The sequence below is a fragment of the Heterodontus francisci genome, chromosome 6 (assembly GCF_036365525.1).
Source record: "Heterodontus francisci isolate sHetFra1 chromosome 6, sHetFra1.hap1, whole genome shotgun sequence".
NCBI classification, from domain to species: domain Eukaryota; kingdom Metazoa; phylum Chordata; class Chondrichthyes; order Heterodontiformes; family Heterodontidae; genus Heterodontus; species Heterodontus francisci.
In genome coordinates, this window is record NC_090376.1 from 79,104,337 (window position 1) to 79,124,382 (window position 20,046).

The 20,046-nt window shown below is 40.9% G+C and overlaps 1 protein-coding gene across 12 annotated transcripts in view; it reads right to left on the reverse strand.

Moving 5' to 3' along the window:
- Positions 1 to 20,046, reverse strand: part of sytl2a (synaptotagmin-like 2a) — an 84,479-nt gene that overhangs the window by 19,016 nt on the left and 45,417 nt on the right. For all 12 annotated transcript variants that reach the window (XM_068033949.1, XM_068033948.1, XM_068033943.1 and 9 more), the window contains 5 exons: positions 15,286 to 15,455; positions 11,954 to 12,056; positions 7,773 to 7,934; positions 5,449 to 5,524; positions 5,277 to 5,367 (listed from right to left, as the gene is read on the reverse strand). In XM_068033949.1, the coding sequence (XP_067890050.1) occupies positions 5,277 to 5,367; positions 5,449 to 5,524; positions 7,773 to 7,934; positions 11,954 to 12,056; positions 15,286 to 15,455 (602 nt within the window). The remainder of the gene's footprint in view (positions 1 to 5,276; positions 5,368 to 5,448; positions 5,525 to 7,772; positions 7,935 to 11,953; positions 12,057 to 15,285; positions 15,456 to 20,046) is intronic.

A 20,046-nucleotide genomic window follows, 5' to 3' on the forward strand; every position in this document is an offset into this window, starting at 1 on the left:
AGAAGTCCTTATGACGTGAAGTTTTAGTGGCTGCCAATTAACTCGAGGATAAACTAATAAGAGAAGCAAAACATAAGGAATTAGAGAGTTGGAGAGAGTTTGGAGTTTATTCTGGAGGTACCAGATAGGGGACGCCAGCCCCGTCACACAGATGGATTTGTATTGAGAAAATTCTTCCCGTTGTGACTTAAGGCTAAAGCAAGGCTAGTTGCAAGGGATTTTGAAGAGTGACTGGGTGATACCGATGTTAGAATGGACTCTTCCACAGCAGGAAAAGTAATCTTGAAAATCTTTTTAAGCTCTTTTGGCCACACATTCATGGGAGCGCAGATCCATCGACATAAAAGACGCATTTCTGCAGGGTGACACTTTTCAGAGAAGTGTTTCTGAAACCACCTAGAGAGGTGGCAGATGCAGAAGGAAAACTGTGGAAACTGAACAAATGCATCTATGGCCTTAATGATGCTTCCAAGGTGTGGTATTTCTTGGTGAAATCTGTTTTGTTGAAAACTGATTGTGTTCAACTAAAAGCAGATCCTGTAATGTTTTATTGGTATCATAAAGAGAAACTTTCAGGCTCATTAATGATGCACGTTGATGATTTTTTAATGGGGTGGGTACTGCAGATTTTGAGAAATAGGTTACAAGATTAGGGCAGAATTTAAGATTAGGAAACAGGCTTGTGGGGCTTTTAAATATAGTGGTTTAGATATTAAGCAGACTAAGTCTGGAATAACTTTAAATCAACAATGGTATTTAGAGAGTGTTATTCCCATCCTGGTTAATTTTGCTAGGTCATCACAGAAAGAGGATGATACATCTAAAGCAGAGACTGAGCAATTGCAAAGCTTGATTAGTCAATTAAATTGGCTGTGCACTCAGACTAGACCTTATGATGGTTTTGATGTGCTGGAGTTAAGTACGATGATGAAACACCTGAAAGTTGAGAATGTTTAAAGGGCAAATAAAACATAAAAAAAAATTAAATCTGTAGAAATGTGTACTAAATGTGACCCAAAGAACGGAAGCTAGTAATTTTTAGTGATGCTTCACATGCTAATCTTTCTGATGCGTGTTCGAGTGTACCTGGTTTCATAATATTTTTGACGGGTGAAAATGGGAAATGTTGTCCTTTAGCTTGGGAAGCTAAGAAAATAAAAAGGGCTGTTAAAAGTAATTTAGCTGTGGAAACACTGGGTCTTGTGGAGTGGATTATGGGGTTCTATTTGTCAAGTATTTTGGGTGCAATTCTGAACAAGGGACATACTGAAGGTAGGATATTGAATCTTATGTGGATAACTGTTCTTTGTGGGACAATGTACACTCTACAAAAATTGTGAGTGAGAAAAAACTATGTATTGACCTTGCTGGATTGAAACAAATGCTAGAAAGAAAGGAAATCTCCAAAATTAAATGGGTACATGCAAGTCATCAGCTATCCAATTGTTTCACAAAAAGAAATGCTAGTACAAAGAAATTGTTAGGGTGCTAAAGGAGGAGCTTCTCACAATGTAATACTTTGTACCTAATGTGGAATTTATTTTGATTTAATTTGAAATGTTCTTTGAGCATATTAATATTTTGTACATAATATGGAATTTATTTTGAAATCTTGTTTGAGCATTTTATTTTTTTTAATTTTTATTTAGAGATACAGCACTGAAACAGGCCCTTCGGCCCACCGAGTCTGTGCCGACCATCAACCACCCATTTATACTAATCCTACACTAATTCCATATTCCTACCACAGCCTCACCTGTCCCTACATTTCCCTACCACCTACCTATACTAGGGGCAATTTATAATGGCCAATTTACCTATCAACCCGCAAGTCTTTGGCATGTGGGAGGAAACCGGAGAACCTGGAGGAAACCCACGCAGACACAGGGAGAACTTGCAAACTCCACACAGGCAGTACCCAGAATTGAACCCGGGTCGCAGGAGCTGTGAGGCTGCGGTGCTAACCACTGTGCCACCCTAATGTTAATGTAAGTTTTATTATAAAAGGGAATCTGTTAATTGTGTATCACTTCTTTAATTATATGCAGGTGGAGGGTGTTAATTGGGGTCTTACTTGAGCACTTATAAGCAGACACTTATTGAGACTGGTGGAAGGTTTTTGAGTGAGGAGCTACATGTTTGTAATCCTTTTACTCTGTGCAATAAGTATGAAACTGAGTAAAGATAGGCTCCAGCATCATCCTCCACAAGCTTTCTGGAATTTATCAAGTTGGTAGGCTGTAGCCACTGGAGCAAGAATCACTACTTGGGCCTCAGCTATTTACAATCTATATTAATGACTTTGATATAGAGACAGAGAGTAATGTATCTATGTTTGCTGATGATACAAAGCTAGGTGGAAATGTAAGCTGTGAGGAGGACACAGAGGCTGCAAAGAGATATAGACAGGTTAAGTGAATGGGAAACAAGTGGCAGATGGAGTAGAATGTGGGCAAGTGTCAGGTTATTCACTTTGGTAGAAAGAACAGAAAACCAGAATATTTTTTAAAAGCGTGAAACTTTTAAATGTTGGGCATGTTCAGAGAGACTTGAGTGTACTCATGCAAGGAACACCGAATGTTAGCAATGAAAACAGAAAGTCCTGAAAGTACTCTGGAGTTTAGAAAAATGAAGGGTAGAATATTCCTTCAAAGGAAGAAAGGTAAAAGTTAAAACATAGAAGATTCTAAAGGGGCGTGACAGGGTAGACACCGAGTGGTTGTTTTCCCTGGCTAGGGAGTTCAGAACACGGGGGCATAATCTCAGGATAAGTGGTCAATCATTTAAGATCGAGATGAGGAGAAATTTCGTCACTCAAAAGACTTGAGTGTCTTAGGAATTCTCTATTCCAGAGGGTTGTGGATGCTCCATTGTTGAGTATATTCAAGGCTAGGATAGATGTTTGAGCTCCCATCGAATCAAAGAATATGGGCAGCAGGCAGGAAATTGGAGTTGAGACAGAAGATCAGCCATGATCGTACCGAATGGCAGAGCAGGCTCAAGGGCTGTATTTTCTACTCCTGCTCCTGTTTTCTATGTTATTAAGTTGGAATCAGAAATGGAGATTGTGGGCAGGATATTTCTAGCACTAGAGGAGGTTGCAGAGATAGAAGGCTGGACTTTTAGCCCCCCACTGGGGTTGGGGGGGGCAGGGGGAGTGGAGAGATGTAGGCGTGGAATTTCATGCCACCAGCCTGTGTGCCAGTTCCCTGGCTCCATCCCGGCCCCAGGCCATTTTCCCAGAGGTGGGATGAGAGATGCAGCATTGTAGCCAATTGACCCACTTAAAGGCCTATTACTGGAGGCTGACTGGGATTTTCCAGTCAGCCTCCAGGTCCCCAAAGCCAGCAAGGGACAGTTTAGCTGTCTGGTGGCAGCCTCCCAGTCACAGACCTGGGGGCCAGTGCTCCACGCAGGCTTAGAACCCTCCCTGCCTGCCTGGGTTCAGCAGCAGCCACAGGATGCCCTGTGGAGGGGTTCTACCCCATAATGATAGCCAAGCTGCTGAACCTATTTTTTAATGTAAAATTTAAAGAAGTTGGAGGGAGGACATCTCCATTTTGGACCACCCTCTCTCTCACTTACCTGCCATGGCATCCTGCTGCTGTTTCAGAGCTGGAGGGCCTCAGATTGTCTCTCCAGCTATAACAGCCTGCCCACCATCTTTAACTGGCCAGAGGGCAGGCTCGCCGTCCATTAATGGGCTAATCCAGGAAAATCACAGGTAAATGACTGTTTCTCACATAGTGCGGGCTTCTGACCCCATTTGAGCCTGACGGCAGAGTTCACAATCTGCCCAGGCTGAGACAAGATCATGGTGAGCCTAATTTTAAATGAGTTGGAGAACTAGGAGACAATGAAGGTCAGATAGGTGACTGAGACGTGGTACAGAAAAGCGTATTGACAATGAAGTTATGGATGAGCTTAAGTTTACGGAGGGTAAGGAGGTGAGGCTGGCCAGGAGAGCATTGGAGTAATAAATCTAGAGATCACAAAGGAATGAATGACAAAGTGAAGGAGTAGATCTTTGTATCATCAGTATACATATACATGACGACTCCATGTCTGTGAATCATACTTCTAAGGGTCAGCATGTAGACGAGAAAAAGGAAGCGGCCAAGGATGAATCTTTGGGGGTGTCAAAGTGACACTGTGGTGGTGGGAAGACAAGCAATTGGTAGTAATCCTGCAGCTGCACTTGCATAGTTCAGGGTGAAGCCAAGGAAGTGCTTCAGAGATGGACAATGAAGGAGTAGTGGTGTAAAATGATGGTGTAAATGACCATGTCAACAGCTGTAAAAAAGGATAATGCACCACGTTCACAGTTACATAACTGGTTGGAGCTGTTTCGGTGCTATGGAGGCACAGAACCCTGATTAGACAGATTCAAATTAAGAGTTAAGGTAGAAATGGGCAAGGGCCTGGGAGGTGATGTTCAAGAACTTGAGAGAAAAGGGAGGTTGTTGATGCGGCGATAGTGGACAACGTATGCCAGCCAAGAGCGACGTCTCAATTCATTCCATCTTCGCTGCCTTCGGAGAATACTTGGCATCAGGTGGCAGGACTATATCTCCAACACAGAAGTCCTTGAAGCGGCCAACACCCCCAGCTTATACACACTACTGAGTCAGCGGCGCTTGAGATGGCTTGGCCATGTGAGCCGCATGGAAGATGGCAGGATCCCCAAAGACACATTGTACAGCGAGCTCGCCACTGGTATCAGACCCACCGGCCATCCATGTCTCCGTTATAAAGACGTCTGCAAACGCGACATGAAATCGTGTGACATTGATCACAAGTCGTGGGAGTCAGTTGCCAGCATTCGCCAGAGCTGGCGGGCAGCCATAAAGACAGGGCTAAATTGTGGCGAGTCGAAGAGCCTTAGTAGTTGGCAGGAAAAAAGACAGAGGCGCAAGGGGAGAGCCAACTGTGCAACAGCCCCAACAAACAAATTTCTCTGCAGCACCTGTGGAAGAGCCTGTCACTCCAGAATTGGCCTTTATAGCCACTCCAGGCGCTGCTTCACAAACCACTGACCACCTCCAGGCGCGTATCCATTGTCTCTCGAGATAAGGAGGCCCAAAAGAAAGAAAAGAAAGAAGATAGTGAGAAAAGAGGAGTCAAGTGCATTTTTTCAGAAGGCAGCAGGATGGTGGTTTTGAAAGCAAGAAGGCCAGTGCCTAAGGTTTGTAATACAATCTGACTCAACGTGGAAACAGGAGGAAGATCTCACAAACAAGCTTACTTTGGAGAAGATAGTGAAGTAATCTTATTACCATTTAACAAATGGATCCAAACGATTTGCCCTAATCTGTGGTAAATTACTGGCTTCCTTCACCCAAATCTGAACTTCTCCAGTTTTTTTTCCTGTGTGGAGAAACATCAATTAGCGTGTTGATACATCATCAAATTACCATACATTATGATTAAATATGAAGGATAAAATACCTCCATGTCCCTGAGGAATGTAGCGGAATGCCACTTTTAGGCTACCTTTGTCATCCATTCTGTTAACTGAAAGTGTCTGCAAAGGTTATGAACAAGAACGATTATTGAGTCAATGCTTTAATATTTTTGCCATGACATATCAAAAGCTATGGTTAAAACATGCAAACATGTAAATTCATTAAACTAACAATGCATACAAATGCAGTTTCATAAGAAGTTGAGACACTCCCTTCTAATGTAACTCAAGTCCCCTCCCAGACTTCTTTCTCTGTTACAATGGGAATATCATTGGTTCTGCTTCTGACTCATACTCTGATCTTGAGAATTTCCATAAATATGCTTCCAATTTCTACCTATCCCTCATTTTCATGTGGTCATCTTTGACTCTTTATTCCCTGGACTTCTCCATCTACACAGTGTTTGACCATGTCTTCCCATTTCTTAGGCCTTTGCTCTTACTCTATCCCCTGCTCTCTCAAAAATGTCAGGGTTCCAATTATCCTTATATGTGTCATGTCGTCTTCCATCATTTACCATATGGTCTCATTACCAATTGCATCATCTCCTCCCCCAAATTTGACCATTGTTCCCCCTATTTCTAGCTGCCCTTTCATGTGACTGCAACAAATGCACAGGGAAGGGATCAACATGGGTGTGTGAAAGTTCAAAGTGTGGGGTAGAAAATCTTGGGACTGGTTGAAACATTTGAATCTTTAGGGAATACTCAGTCAAATGTCTGCAGCCAAAGTGAACAGAGCCCTGGGTTGTATTGATCAGATTGTTCAATGTAAAGCTAGGATAACTAACATATATATGGTATTGGCAAGACCTCATCTGGAATACTGTGTACCCTTTTGATCCCCCATATTAACAACAACATTTTGGCTCTGGAGAAGGTACAGAGAAGGGTAATGTGCATGACTGACAGCCTAAGTACATTGAGCTATAGAAATGAGCTTTGTGCTTGGGTTTAGATTCTCTGGAGGGACACAAACTTACGGAGGATCTAATTCAGATCTCTAATGTTAAAGGCATCGATATCATATGGATGGAGAGATGTTTTGATCTGATAGGGTCATATCCATTTAAGTTGAGGCAGGGAGTGAGGTTGGATGAACTGAAATTTTATTGCTCATGGAAGGCTTGTCAAATGGCATTCCAAATGTGATATTAAGAACCAACTGCTTGCAGTCTTTCAAGAAGGTGTTACGACACAATCCTGGAAAACTACAAGATCACAGCTGAAGGAAAATAAGTTATTAGGTAATAACCAATGGGGTGGGGTCTCTGCAGGCTGTTTTTTTTTAGAATTAGAACATTACAGCGCAGTACAGGCCCTTCGGCCCTCGATGTTGCGCCGACCTGTGAAACCATCTGACCTACACTATTCCATTTTCATCCATATGTCTATCCAATGACCACTTAAATGCCCTTAAATCATCTTTGAGAGACTGGAGAGGAATTTTTGATAAAGGTTCATGAACCGGCTGTAGGTCCTTTTTTTTCCCTCTCCTAGAGGATTAGTGGAGAGAAAGAAAGGGCAATGGAAGGATGGGGATATGGGTCAAACACATCTTGGTCAGATTGCCTTTTCTCATACTGATTACACAACATAACACCTATCCATTGCCTTGTCTCACACTATTGTTCAAGCCCCAAATGCTCTTTCCATTTGAAATGTCAATTTGCTTGCATTTTGTCCAATATAATGAACAGAATTTTCTGCTCAGGTGTGGTTTCCTCTACATCGGCAAAAGCCGATGAGCTCATGTTAGATGTGCAATTTTATGACATTGTCATTACACCCATAAATGTGACACTAGGCTCCCAGTGGTCATCACATTAACTCCCCCTCCCATTCCCATCGTGACCACTACATTCTTTGGCCTCCAAAACTGCTCCAAGCAATTTCAGAGTAAACTTCAGGAACAATATCTTATCTCTTTCCCTGGGAACACTGTTGTATTCCGGTCTGAACATTCTGCTTAGTAATTTCTTTTGTTATTCTATTCTTTAAGACAGTTCCATTGCCTCACTGAGTTGATATTTTGCATCATTTAATAGTTTTTCCACTGAGGACTTTGCAGGTCAAACAAAGTATTAACTCCCCATCAGTGAGTGGAGTACGTTGTTTCTTCACCCTTCAATTTCTCTCTCTTTTCTCAGTCTTGCTTATCTTAGTTTTTTATTTCTGATGAAGGATATATACTGGAAATATTGGGCAGTTTCAGCATTCTGAGCTAATATTTCAGATTTCCAGCAATTACAGTTTTTTTACTTTTTAGTTTGACTATAATATTTTAAATAATGTTACTGTAAATTACCCTTGCTTTCAGGTTGTACCAGTCCATTTTCTTGTTGCTCCAATCCCAATTTTTCAATTCCATTTCCACTTCACCTAGAAAACTGTTGCGCCCAAATGTGTCATTGTGCCAGATAGAAAGGTTCAGGGTCTGAGCCATTAGGGAGGCTTTTTCAATTTTATACTGTAGCATAACAGATGTAGAACACACAATCAGATTAGAAACAAAGATGATAAATATATGGTCACTACAGTGTACTTTTCCAAGAAGGATCATCTGTAGATACTAATCAGGCACTTCATAGATAGCTTAATGAAACATGATTTAAGAATTCTTAAAATTTGTGCATATTTTCTGCCAATTAGTTATACACCTGTATATCTCAAAATTGCAATTCTGAAGTCAAAATAAATCATAAACCACAACATTTGTGGAAAATGGTCAGGAATTCAGAAAAAAAAGTCACATGAAACAAACATATGCACATTTAAAAAGCTGAGAACATTATCTTTTGCATTCTAAAAGGTATTTAAAAAAAATTATTTCCATATCCTTTTAGTTTCACAAACAACAGACATATCCGTTATGATCCTGGTGTTTTTTTGTTGGGAAGTATGTGGTGTGTCTCTAAGACAGTAAAGGATCAGTACTGTTTTAAGAACAAGCAAGCCCCAGGAGTTAGAGAAGGTGCATTCTGGTTGCCATTGGATACAGCCATACGGAGAGGGAGAACAAGCCAGCCTCAGATGTTACCAAGGAAAGTGCATCTTGGTTGCCCCAGATACAGCCATTCGGAGACCAAGGGCAGGATATACAATGTTGCCATTTAATTTTGAAACTAGTTGAAAAACTGGCTTTTGACAGACACAGACACACAGAGTGCTCCATCTGTCTGCTGTTACGACCAGGTGAGAAAGGTGTCCTAGGGGTCTTTCTCAGCCTTCACCTGGTCTTATTGTAATAGGGTTTAATTTTTTTTAACACACCCGGTTTTGAGCTCCCCCTTGTCGAATCCTTGTTCACCACTTTCCAATTATAAGGCAAAAAAATGAGCATAAACTGGCTTTCTTAGGTTTAAAAGTGAAATTTATTAAAACTTATACTCTCATTTGGTTAACGTCTACGGATACACGCCACGCCCCGCGCTAGCTTGCACATGCGATACACACATGCAAATAGAGATAGCAAAGAAAAATAAAGTGGAGAGGTTTGAGGCAATATCAGAAGAGTTTCTTGTTACTGTCCTTCGAGCTCACTGTAGTCCTTTTGTAGGTAGTTCTTGCTTTTTGTTGGGGCCCAGTATTCTTCTTAAACCTTGTTCACTGTAGGAGACCTTTCTCTCTTGGGGTTCATGTGTCTTCAATGGATTCCAAAGTTGGTGAGAAAGAGATGAGCAGAAAGGAGAGAGGCAGTGGCAAGCCAGCCACGAGAGATCTTTTCCAGTCCAGGAGCAAACAGCTTTCTGGGTTTTAAAACTCTGTGGCAAATTCAGATTCAAAAAAATTCTGACAGCCAGTTAGTCATGTGACTAAACTGGTCTGACCATGTCTGTTTGTGTATTGGAGGAGCAGGGACTGGTTCCTTTGTTCCAACACTGTCTGCTAGTATGCAAAAAATGTCTTTCCGGCAAGGAGCTTGGCAATTCCTTGTGCTAGGCCCTCTTTTCTTCCCAGTAACAATTTTAATTTTAATGTCCATGGGGCGAAATTAAGGTGCCTCATTCTTGGCAGGTGTGGGCCTGCATGACCCTGTTTGAACCCTATTTATTATACTCTCAGAATCCTGAAAAGTCAAGCCAGATGAATTTGTTAAAAGAAAATAACCAATTATTTTAGCTACTGAACTGTAATTGCTGTTCATCGCTGGAGAAGAGGAGGAGCATCACTTCAACTGCTGAACTAGATTACTGACTGTCCTACTGTTGGAGAACCATTTTTCCCCCCGTCGGATGGCTGCAAGGACTTCAAGAAACCTTGGACTGTTCCACATTGGAAGATTCCACTTCAGCAGGAGCGTAAATCTGCAAGGATTTTGTTACTTAAAAAAAAAATGTTGTTTATATCTTAGTAGTGTTTGTTAATTTGTTGATCTAAAGGCACCTGGTTTGGTTCACCTCACTCAGGGGTTAATAGATGGTTCAACTCGGCTGTGGTTTTCTTTAATTTGGAAAGTTTAAAGTGATATGTTAGGTGATCTGTGGAGGGACAGGACTGAATTGACAGTCCATTTCTCGCACCGCAATCAGAATCATATATTTGATTGGGGGCTTTATCTAGGGTGGTCGGTCGTAACATATCAAGCTGGATTTCACCCTTTCTGGAAAGGTGGCAGCAAGGAAGGAGTTCTGCCTGCCCCTCCAAACCCACCTGTCCTGTTTTCCTGGGTTGGGGTTAAGTAGGCATACAGGGCAGGGTCAAGGCAAGATACTGCCACCAAGAGAGAACTATCATTGCAACAGAGGGAAATCAAGTAGGGCTTCAGCAGGGATACCACTGCAGTACCAGAAAACGTCCGCTACTGCACTTAAAGGGTGAAAGAGTCCCAAAGACTGAAACCTATATCATTAATTAAAAAGGCCAAACTGAAGGGAAACAGGAAGATCAGTAGAAGACTCTCTACTTCCATCCTAGCATGTCAAAGCCTTACAACCACTACATCAGGGACTGCTGCTCAACTTTTCTTGGCACTCCCAGGTAGTAGCAGGAAATGAGATAGATACAGGAAAACCTGCTGGGAACCTAGACCACTAGCATTTGTGCTAACAATACTTCTGGTGATCTTTCTTTCTTCTCCCCTCATCAACTCTGTACAAAAGGTCTGCAATAGCATAGTAGAACTCTCTAAGAACAAGAGTAGATCATTCAGCTCCTGAAGCCTATTCCATCATGTTATTAGATCATGGCTGATCTGTACCTCAACTCCATGTACCTGCCTTTGTTCCATATATCTTGATATTTTCATCTCGCAAAACATCATTGAAATTTTCATGACTGAGATCAACTAACCCAACATCTACAGCCTTTTAAGGGAGATAGCTCCATATTTCCACTACCCTTTGTCAGAAAAAAAGCTTCCCGATTGCACTCCTAACTGACCTAGCTTTAATTTGAAGATTCCACCTTCTTGGACTGCATTCACCCACCAGAGGCAATAATCTAAGAGCATAAGTAAGCGCAGGACATACAGCCCCTCAAGCCTACTCTGCCATTCAATAAGATTATGGCTGAGCTTTTATATCAACTCTATGTTGTGCCCTATCCCCATATCCCTAGATTCTCTTAGTGCCCAAACATCTATCGATCTCAGTCCTGCATAGACTCAGCAACTGAGCATCCACAGCCCTCTAGAGTAGAGAATTTTAAGATCTACAATTCTCTGAAGAAATTTCTCCTCATCTCAGTCCTACATGGCTAAACCCTTATCCAGAGACTATGACCCCTAGTTCTAACCTCTCCAGCCCAGTGAAACAGCTTCTTAGCATCTACCCTGTCAAGCCTTCTCAGAATTTTATGTTTTAATAAGATTACTTTACATTCCTCTAACCTCTAAACCTTTGTCGCATCTCCTCAAAAGCAAATAATTCTTCTTTGGGTAAGGAGACTAAAACTCTACACAGTACCCCTGATGTGGTCTCACCAAAGCCCCATATAGCTGCAGCAAGACCTCCTTACTCTTATACTGCAATCCCTTTGCAATTACGGCCAACATACCATTTATCTTCCTAATTGTTTTCTGTACCTGCATTTTCTCGGTATCTACTCTATCACATCTCTATCATTTTAAATATGTCAATTCAAATTGCCTTTTAACCTTCTGAACTCAAGGTTATACAAACCAAGTTTATGCAAGCTGTCCTCATAATTTAACTCTAAGACCAGGTATCATTCTGGTGAATCTACACTGTACCCTCACCAAGGCTAATATATCTTTCCTGAGATGCAGTGCCTATTTAGGTGTCATATCACTACTGTCACAGTGAAACTTGCTTAGAACATTTTAGTAGTAAAATAAATTGAACTGGAGGCTCTCTGAGAAGTCATCACTAAAGGGTCATTCACCAGTAAGCAGGTTAAAAATGAATTAAAAAATTTAATTTGGGATCGTTATTTATTTACTTACATTTCAAAATGAAATGTTATAACAAGACTGACAAGAAGTTATTCACTCAATAAAGCACAGAAAAAAATGATGAGCTTTCTTACCCTTAGTACTTCATTGTAGACTGGATTCAAGGTTTTCTTTTTCACTGATGTTTTCCTCTTACCCAGTTTAATTTTATCTGGAAGCAAGTAACTTTTCACATACCTAAAACAACCAAAAACTTATAATGAGATAAAATTGAACAGATGGATTTTTGTGAACTGCTGGAGCCTGAACTTTAATCTGGCCATTCTGATCACAAGATAATTATGATTAAGGAATGCCATTTAGCCCATCATAATTTATGCATCCAAAGAGATCCTGGAGTTCCCTCCATTTCATCATCTAATTGTTTACAATTCCAGGATTTGAGCCCCCAGTTCTCGAAAGTTGATTCTGTGTGTAGATTATTTGTGAAGAAAAATTTCTTAACACTAGTCTTAAATCTATCTTTTACTAACTTGAATTTATATCCCCCTTGTCCTACACTTTTAATTCAATTGAAAGCAATATTCCAGGTTTACCTACTTATAAAATCACTTTCGGAATCTCTCCACTCTTTCCTCATAGTTCAACCCTTTTACACTAGAAATCAGCGTGGCTGCTCATCTCTGCACTGCCTTGTGTTTAAACATCACCCTATATTTCAGTCATTATCACTGGGTATGGTACTTGTTTTCTTAAAGGATTTATATTCCTCCTCATAAGGTGAATGACATAATTAGATATGGTCAAACCTCAAAAAGGCAACCAGCCATTCAGCTACCTCTCAAGCAGCAGCTGCGATGAACTGCCAAAGGATGCGTTTGATGAGAGTGCTACACAAATTTGGTCATGACTTATATTCTAATGTTTTGGCAACGTGGCTCCACATTGTATTGACTGTTGATTGCTACTCTGCATTAGTTGGGCATGTAGCTCAAGTGTACCAAGGCTGCTAGGTCTCTCTGATTTCAACAAACACCATTCGTAGATGTGTGTGTTGTTTACTTTTTCTTCTTTTGTATGATATGTTACACTCGTCTGCATTCAATTTTATCTGTCATTGTTTTGTCCACTTACATATTTCACTCAACTCATTCTGTAATTTTTACCTCCTCAGAATCCACTGCCCCTCCCAGTTTGGTATGATCTGCAAATTTGACTACTTCGCATTGAGTTTATGAACCTAAGCACTTTGAGACTTAGAAACAGTAGTGGTCCCAACAGAGAGTTCTGGGACTCCCCATGAGGCACTCCCCACCCCAACCTAAATTCTATTAATTACGTATTTTCTTTAGCTTTAAGCCAGTTTCACATACATTCTCTGGATTTACCCTGAATCCCTACTGATTTGCATTTAAATAGTAGTAATTTGTCTGTAACTTCCAACAAAGGGCTTTTGGAAGTTGAGCTACACTACATTGTAGGTTGTCTACAGTTCAATTGCGATGGCATTTCTTCAAAGAAGTCAAGGTTAGGCAGGACCTTCCCGTTCTGAATCCATGTCGACTGCTATTTTCTAGGTAATAGCATAGAAAATATTATAGTTTACAGCTGATAGTTGACTCTATTATTATTTTACACAGTATGCAGTTGCCTGTCCTGATGAAACAACATCAATCTGAAATGTCAACACCGTTTCTCTGTCCACAGATGCTGCCTGACCTGAGCGTATCCAGCATTTCTGTTTTTATTTTAGATTACCAGAATCCACTGTATTTTACTTTAGTTGTAGTTGCCGGTGTCCGTTTTGTCCCTCTTATTGAATATGGGCATATTAGCAGGCTCCCAGTCTATTGGTACCTTCCCACCGTCCATTGATTCAAACATAATGAATATCAATGCATCAGAAATCTTATAAGTAGTCCCTCTCAGCAGAATCATAGAATTATACAGCACAGAAGGAGGCTATTCAGCCTATCATACTTACGCTGGCTCTTTGAAGAAGCTATCCAATTAGTTCCAATCCTGCTTTCCCCAGAGCACAGCAAATCCAATTCACTTTTGTAAGTTATTTTTAAATCTGCTTCCTTTCAGTTAATGCATTCTTGGTCATAACACAGTAGTTCATGAAACAAGAATGAACTGCTGTTCAAAGAAGGAAGTGCCCTTCCAATATCCCAACAGAAAGGTCCTTAGCAATCATCAGAACTTGGTTACTACAGGGAGTGGTTAAAGAGAATGGTTTAGTTGCATTTAAGGGTAAACTAGACAAGTATATGAGGGAGAAGGGAATAGAGGGTTATGGTATAGATTTAGATGAGGAAAGATGGGAGGACGCTCGATAAACAATAGCATGGACTGGTTGGGCCAAATGGCCTGTTTCTGTGCCATATATCCTATGTAATCCTATGTAAAGTACCAAGCAATTTATGTCTATCAGATAAAATGAGTCAGTAGGATAGAGATTTCCTGAAAGATCAAATTCAGCGCGAGAGACCAATCTCAACCCAAGACTTTCGTTGTCATTTGAAAATGATTTTGCCCACAGATCACACATCTCTGTTGCACTGTGGTTTTTCAATCGCTAACATTTATCTGATTAATTTAATTCCATTTGTAATCAACATTGTCAGAGTCCAATGCCACCAGGACAAGTTACAGATGTCCCCCTCATAAGCGTGCATGCATAATTTTAAGCAACAGTTTGATTATCACTGTCGATTAGGCACGTGATGTCCTGAAGTCCCCACCAGTCACCAAAAACTGCAAGCAAACTGGTAGACTCCACATGATCATACTCTGTTCACCCAGCCATGCACTAGGGCTTGGACCAGTGGCAAGCATTTGGAGAAATCATCTCTGGCGATCCTACACATCTTGGAGTCATAGAGAGAGATACAGCACCAAAACAGGCTCTTCGGCCCAACGAGTCCGTGCCGACCATCAACCACCCATTTATACTAATCCTACATTAATCCCATTTTTTTTCCCTCTCACATTCCCACCTTCCCTCAATTCTCCTACCACCTACCTACACTAGGGGCAATTTTTTTTAATTTTTTTTACAATGGCCAATTTACCCATCAACCCACAAGTCTTTGGCATGTGGGAGGAAACCAGAGCACCCGGAGGAAACCCATGCGGTCACAGGGAGAACTTGTAAAGTCCGCACAGGCAGTAGCCAGAGCTGAACCCGGGTCGCTGGAGCTGTGAGGGTGTGGTGCTAGCCACTGCGCCGTCCTTGATTTCTTGAAAATTTTTCTCACTTAATGAGGACATTCAAAGCTAGTTAATTGAGCACAGATCTTGGATCAAACCAGAGATCTTTATCCAGTATGCAGCTGACCCATACAGCCAAACTCAGTGGACTATCATGGAAGCTGAGCTCCAAGTTTGAAACAGGATACATGTATAGCTGCAAACACAGATATTGTGAAGAACGAATAATAATTAAAAAAGATTTACTAACGGATCAGATCGATTTTTCTTCTCTTCAGCGGCAGCTAGGTCTGAGCAGCGTACCACAAAAATATGGAACTCCTTCAATTTGTCTACATAATCCAATGAGAACTGAATCCTCCCTCTGACATCAATATTTCCAAAATCACCACTGTAGATGCTCATTGTACTTCCACTAACCTGTTAGCATTCAAACAGTTCACAAATTAGTAAATATTTATCAAGAAAACTGGTTATTCAGGTTGTGCAAATAAAGCTTACATTTTCTCAGATCATCCACCCATTATTCCTGCCAACATGCAATTTTGCTGATATTACGTAAGCTTTTGGCTCAATTTTTTTCAGATTCCGCTACTGATATAGCTACTTAAGAAATGCTGAATGACTCATCTTTGAAACTGATCTATTTTACTGGGGTCTTGAAAATAAGAGATTCAATAATTGTAGCATTCATCTTGCTGTCTGCATAAAGTGCAGCTTCTGAATCATTGGCCGGGATTTTTTCCTCGGCAGACAGGAGTCGTCCACCGACTGAAAATTCACCGCCTGGCCTGGGAATCCGACCCACATTTTGTGGTTCCCCAACCTTTAAATGTTCTGAGGTGGGACTTCCACCCGCTTGAGGCAGGAGCAAGAAGTCCTGCCCAATGGAGCTTACGGCCAATCAGTGGTCACTGTTCCCGGTGGCTCTGCTGGGACTACACCCAGCTTCATGATGATGTTGGGGAGCCCTGGACCAAGGTTGTTGCCTCGCTGGGGGTGATCGATCGGGCCCCGACAAGGCCAGGGTGGTTAACTGGGAGGATGGGGGGGGGCCCTCCATCGGGCACAGAGTGCCCAATCATGAGGGCTCACTCAGGACATCAAAGAGCCGTCTGCTTTTGTCTGGCGGCTTTTCTCGAGCCTGGACTGGCCACGGGTAAAGTCCCAGTGGCGGCGAGCAGAGACCTTAAGGGGCCACTTAAGGGTCTTGATTGCCCTGGAGCATGTGGGCCGTTTTTTGCCGCCACTGCCCTGTGTAAAGTTGCGGCAGAGGCGTGGGCGGGTTGGGAAGGGCCCCCCCGAGCTTCCCGCTCCATTTTGTGTGCCCCAAACCCTCCCCCCCACCACTTTCCACTCTTTTGGGGGGAGGGGCGGAAAATTCTGGCCATTGTTACAGTCACCACAGGGAATGCACAACAGGATTGGCAAGCTATAAAATACATGTAAAATAATTTGAAGGAAAATTGGCAATCTTGAACAAAACAGTAAAAAAAAAGGGCATTAGCTTTTGTATTCAAGAGAAGAAAATGTCACTCTGCCAGAAAAAAAAAGAAGAGAACTGCAAGAATTTAAACAAAGTCCCAGCCTTCCACATTTAGATCAGTCAGCCCCTTTAACTAATGGCATTCATTGACTCCATTTGAATTGACCGTCAGATCCAATGATTACATTGAAATGCTCTGTAATTGGTTTTTGAAGAGAAGGAATGGAGAAATGGAACTAAAATAGACATTTTCACTGCACTTCTGTGGTTTTCAATTAGAAGTCTTTCAATAAAATCAAACCATATATTTTAATGAAATTGGATGAAGAAAATCAATGCAGAACCACATAGATTTCTCATCTATGCATCATTAAATGAGCTATATGACTTCACTGACATTATTAGTATTACTGTAGTAACCATTAACAAACCACTTGATTTTTTAAACTAAGAATAAGCAGAATTGCTTTCCTGCTATCCTGTCAGAGTTAGAATTTGAAACTGATAGGCCAAATAGAGTCCAACATTTCTCCCTTTCCTATCTGCAGTCTGTTTCCATTTTCTAGACAGTACACGGTGCAGCTCTGATTAACAGTGACATAGCACAGGCTGCACTGCACGATTTTATGTTTGTCATAAAAATGAATGAATAAATTAATTTAAATGAATTGAATTCCTTGAAATCCTGGTCTCAAACAAAGGAAGGCATACATTTAGGTTATTATGTTTTATTACTGCCATTCATTTTATTCTTAAATTTAATCTCTCAACCTGTATTTGGCATTAATGCACTTAGCTCCTCATTTCTTTCTTTTTTACAGATCTTTTGTAAAAGATGGCAGGTATCCAGCATGGTTAATAAACAATACTGCAAATGAGATGCTATGTATAACTCAATAAGCTCATGCATAATGGTTGCAACACTGTCCTCTTGGCAGTGCCAGCTACTAGTGCACAAAGAACAGCAGCATTAAAAAATGCAAGTTTAATCCTCTGTGCTGCAACATTATTGCCGGAACTCAATATTGTTGGTAGGTGCTAAGGGCACAGCACTCGAGGGTAGCAATCAGAGCAACAGCCATGCCCGATCTAGTGTCATATGCCTCCTAGTGGCAAGCTGAAGAATGCCATTGGCAGAGGCCTGGAAGCTAGTCATTCACTCACCCATATCACTTCTGATGCATTGGAGGGTGGGGGACAGGTGGGAGAGTTATCCTATAACCTCAGAATAAAGAGTTAAAAATTATATGTTCGATATACTAAATATAAATAAAAAAAATTCTGATAAGCTTTTTTGCATTTTTTCCCTTTTTCTGACCAGATTCCTTGCACCACATAGCACTCTTCACCCACCCACCCTCCCCAAACTCCAACAAGAAAGCCAGCAGATTTCTGCAAATGCCCTTCTGGAACATGGTTCAAGGGTGAAGGGTATTTCAGAGCAACTGGAGAAGAACTTGGAAAGAAGGGGAAGATCCTGTTGTCATGGTCCATATTGGGACCAATGACATAAGGAAATGGGAGGCAGTCCTGCTAAGGGAATTTCAGAAATTAGAAACAAAATTTATTAAAAAAAAGTCCTCATGGGTGGTAATCTCAGGATTAACTACTTGAGCCATGTGTTAATTGGCATAGGGATAGACAGATCAGGAATGCCTGACTGAAATACTGAGTGGGAAGGTGCACAGTATCCTGGTGGAAAGGATAAACAGGAAATGAACTAGAAGAGACAACAGAAGTAACTGCAGGGGAAAATCTGGGCAATAGTGATTCATGGCTTAAAAACCGTCCAGAAAGACATAATTAAGATAAAGACCAAAGTAATAGACTCCAAAAAAACTAATTTTGAGGGGATGAGAATGGAACTGGGAAGGTAACCTGAAAAAAATGAACAAAGAGATAAAACAGAAGTAGGAAATATTTGAAACAGTGACCAGGGTTCAGGAGAAATATATACTGTTATAAAATGCTTCCATTTTAAAATATTTTTTGAGGACTCGGGTTTTAGAAATGTGGAGATGGATTCATTTGCAGTACTGAAGTGATTCCATTGACGCTGGACTTCGTTTTTTTTTAAAAAAAGGTCACTGGAAGGACTTGAGCTTTCTGTTTAAAAACAACCCTATTGAATATTGCATGTCATATGCTAAATAAGCAACAGGAGCCTTGGCGACTAAGGGGAGTTGTTTACAGAGAAGTGAAATGTCAAGATTTATGGTGGTCAAGAGTTGGTTTCATTTTGGATTATTTTGAGTCAGTTGGGGGTCAGCCGACTAAGAAAGAAAACACCAGTTCATCCTTTCTCCACCTCGGAGAAACCCGGAGAATCCAGGCTGATAGCCAAGACCCCTGATGCTGCATTTCTCCTGGAAAACCTACTAGACTAATCCTCGACAGAGCCTGAAGAGAACTGCTCTAAAATGATCTACGCGTATTTGGGACGCCAGAAAAGGGACAACTGATATCATTCCATATCTTATCCTTTTCCTTCCAGTATTTGGGCAAAGTATTTTTTTGTAAAGAGATCTCTGCAGAGAAAACCTCTTTTTTCTGTGTGCACGTGTGTTGGAATAAGTTAGAAGGGAATTTTCATGTTTCAATCAGTGTTAATGCTTTGCATCTTTACTGAATTTACTTGTTTTATAATAAATTGATAATTTTGTTGTTTAATAAAGAAACCTGGTCCATAGATTTTATTCTGAAATATAAATAGAGTATATAATTGGCCATATCAGTGACTGTATCATAACGATTCTGCTTAAAAAAAAAACAAATTAGCTAATTATGAAACAGAATGATGAATTAAGAGATGAGGGCAAAATTAAAACTAAAGAAAAAGCCAAACACTAAGTATAAAGACAATAAAAGAGAGGATTGCATAAAAAATTTCAAAGAGATGAGGAAAGAAGTCACAAAAACATTTTGAAAACAAAGTGGAGCTATGAAATTAAATTATCAAGGTGTATAAAAATAGTAAAGTATTCTACAGACACAAAGAAAAAAAAAATCAGGATAGGGATGGGGATTATAGTGGTGTTCAAAATAACTCTCAGATAATAACAAAAATACTGAATATTTTATTTAGAGATACAGCACTGAAACAGGCCCTTCAGCCCACCGAATCTGTGCCGACCAACAACCACCCATTTATACTAACCCTGCAGTAATCCCATATTCCCTACCGCCTACCTACACTAGGGACAATTTACAATGGCCAATTTACCTATCAACCCGCAAGTCTTTGGCTGAGAGAGGAAACTGGAGCACCCGGCGCAAACCCACGCGGTCACAGGGAGAACTTGCAAACTCCGCACAGGCAGTACCCAGAATTGAACCCGGGTCCCTGGAGCTGTGAAGCTGCGGTGCTAACCACTGCGCCACTGTGCCACCCCTAGGGAAAAGATAGAAGTGTCACTATTGCATATACATAAAAATTCAACAGAAAAGGGAATATAGATGACTGGTAGACAGCTAATGTTATTTCTATATTTATGAAGAGAGCTAGAACAAGTTTAAGGAACTATA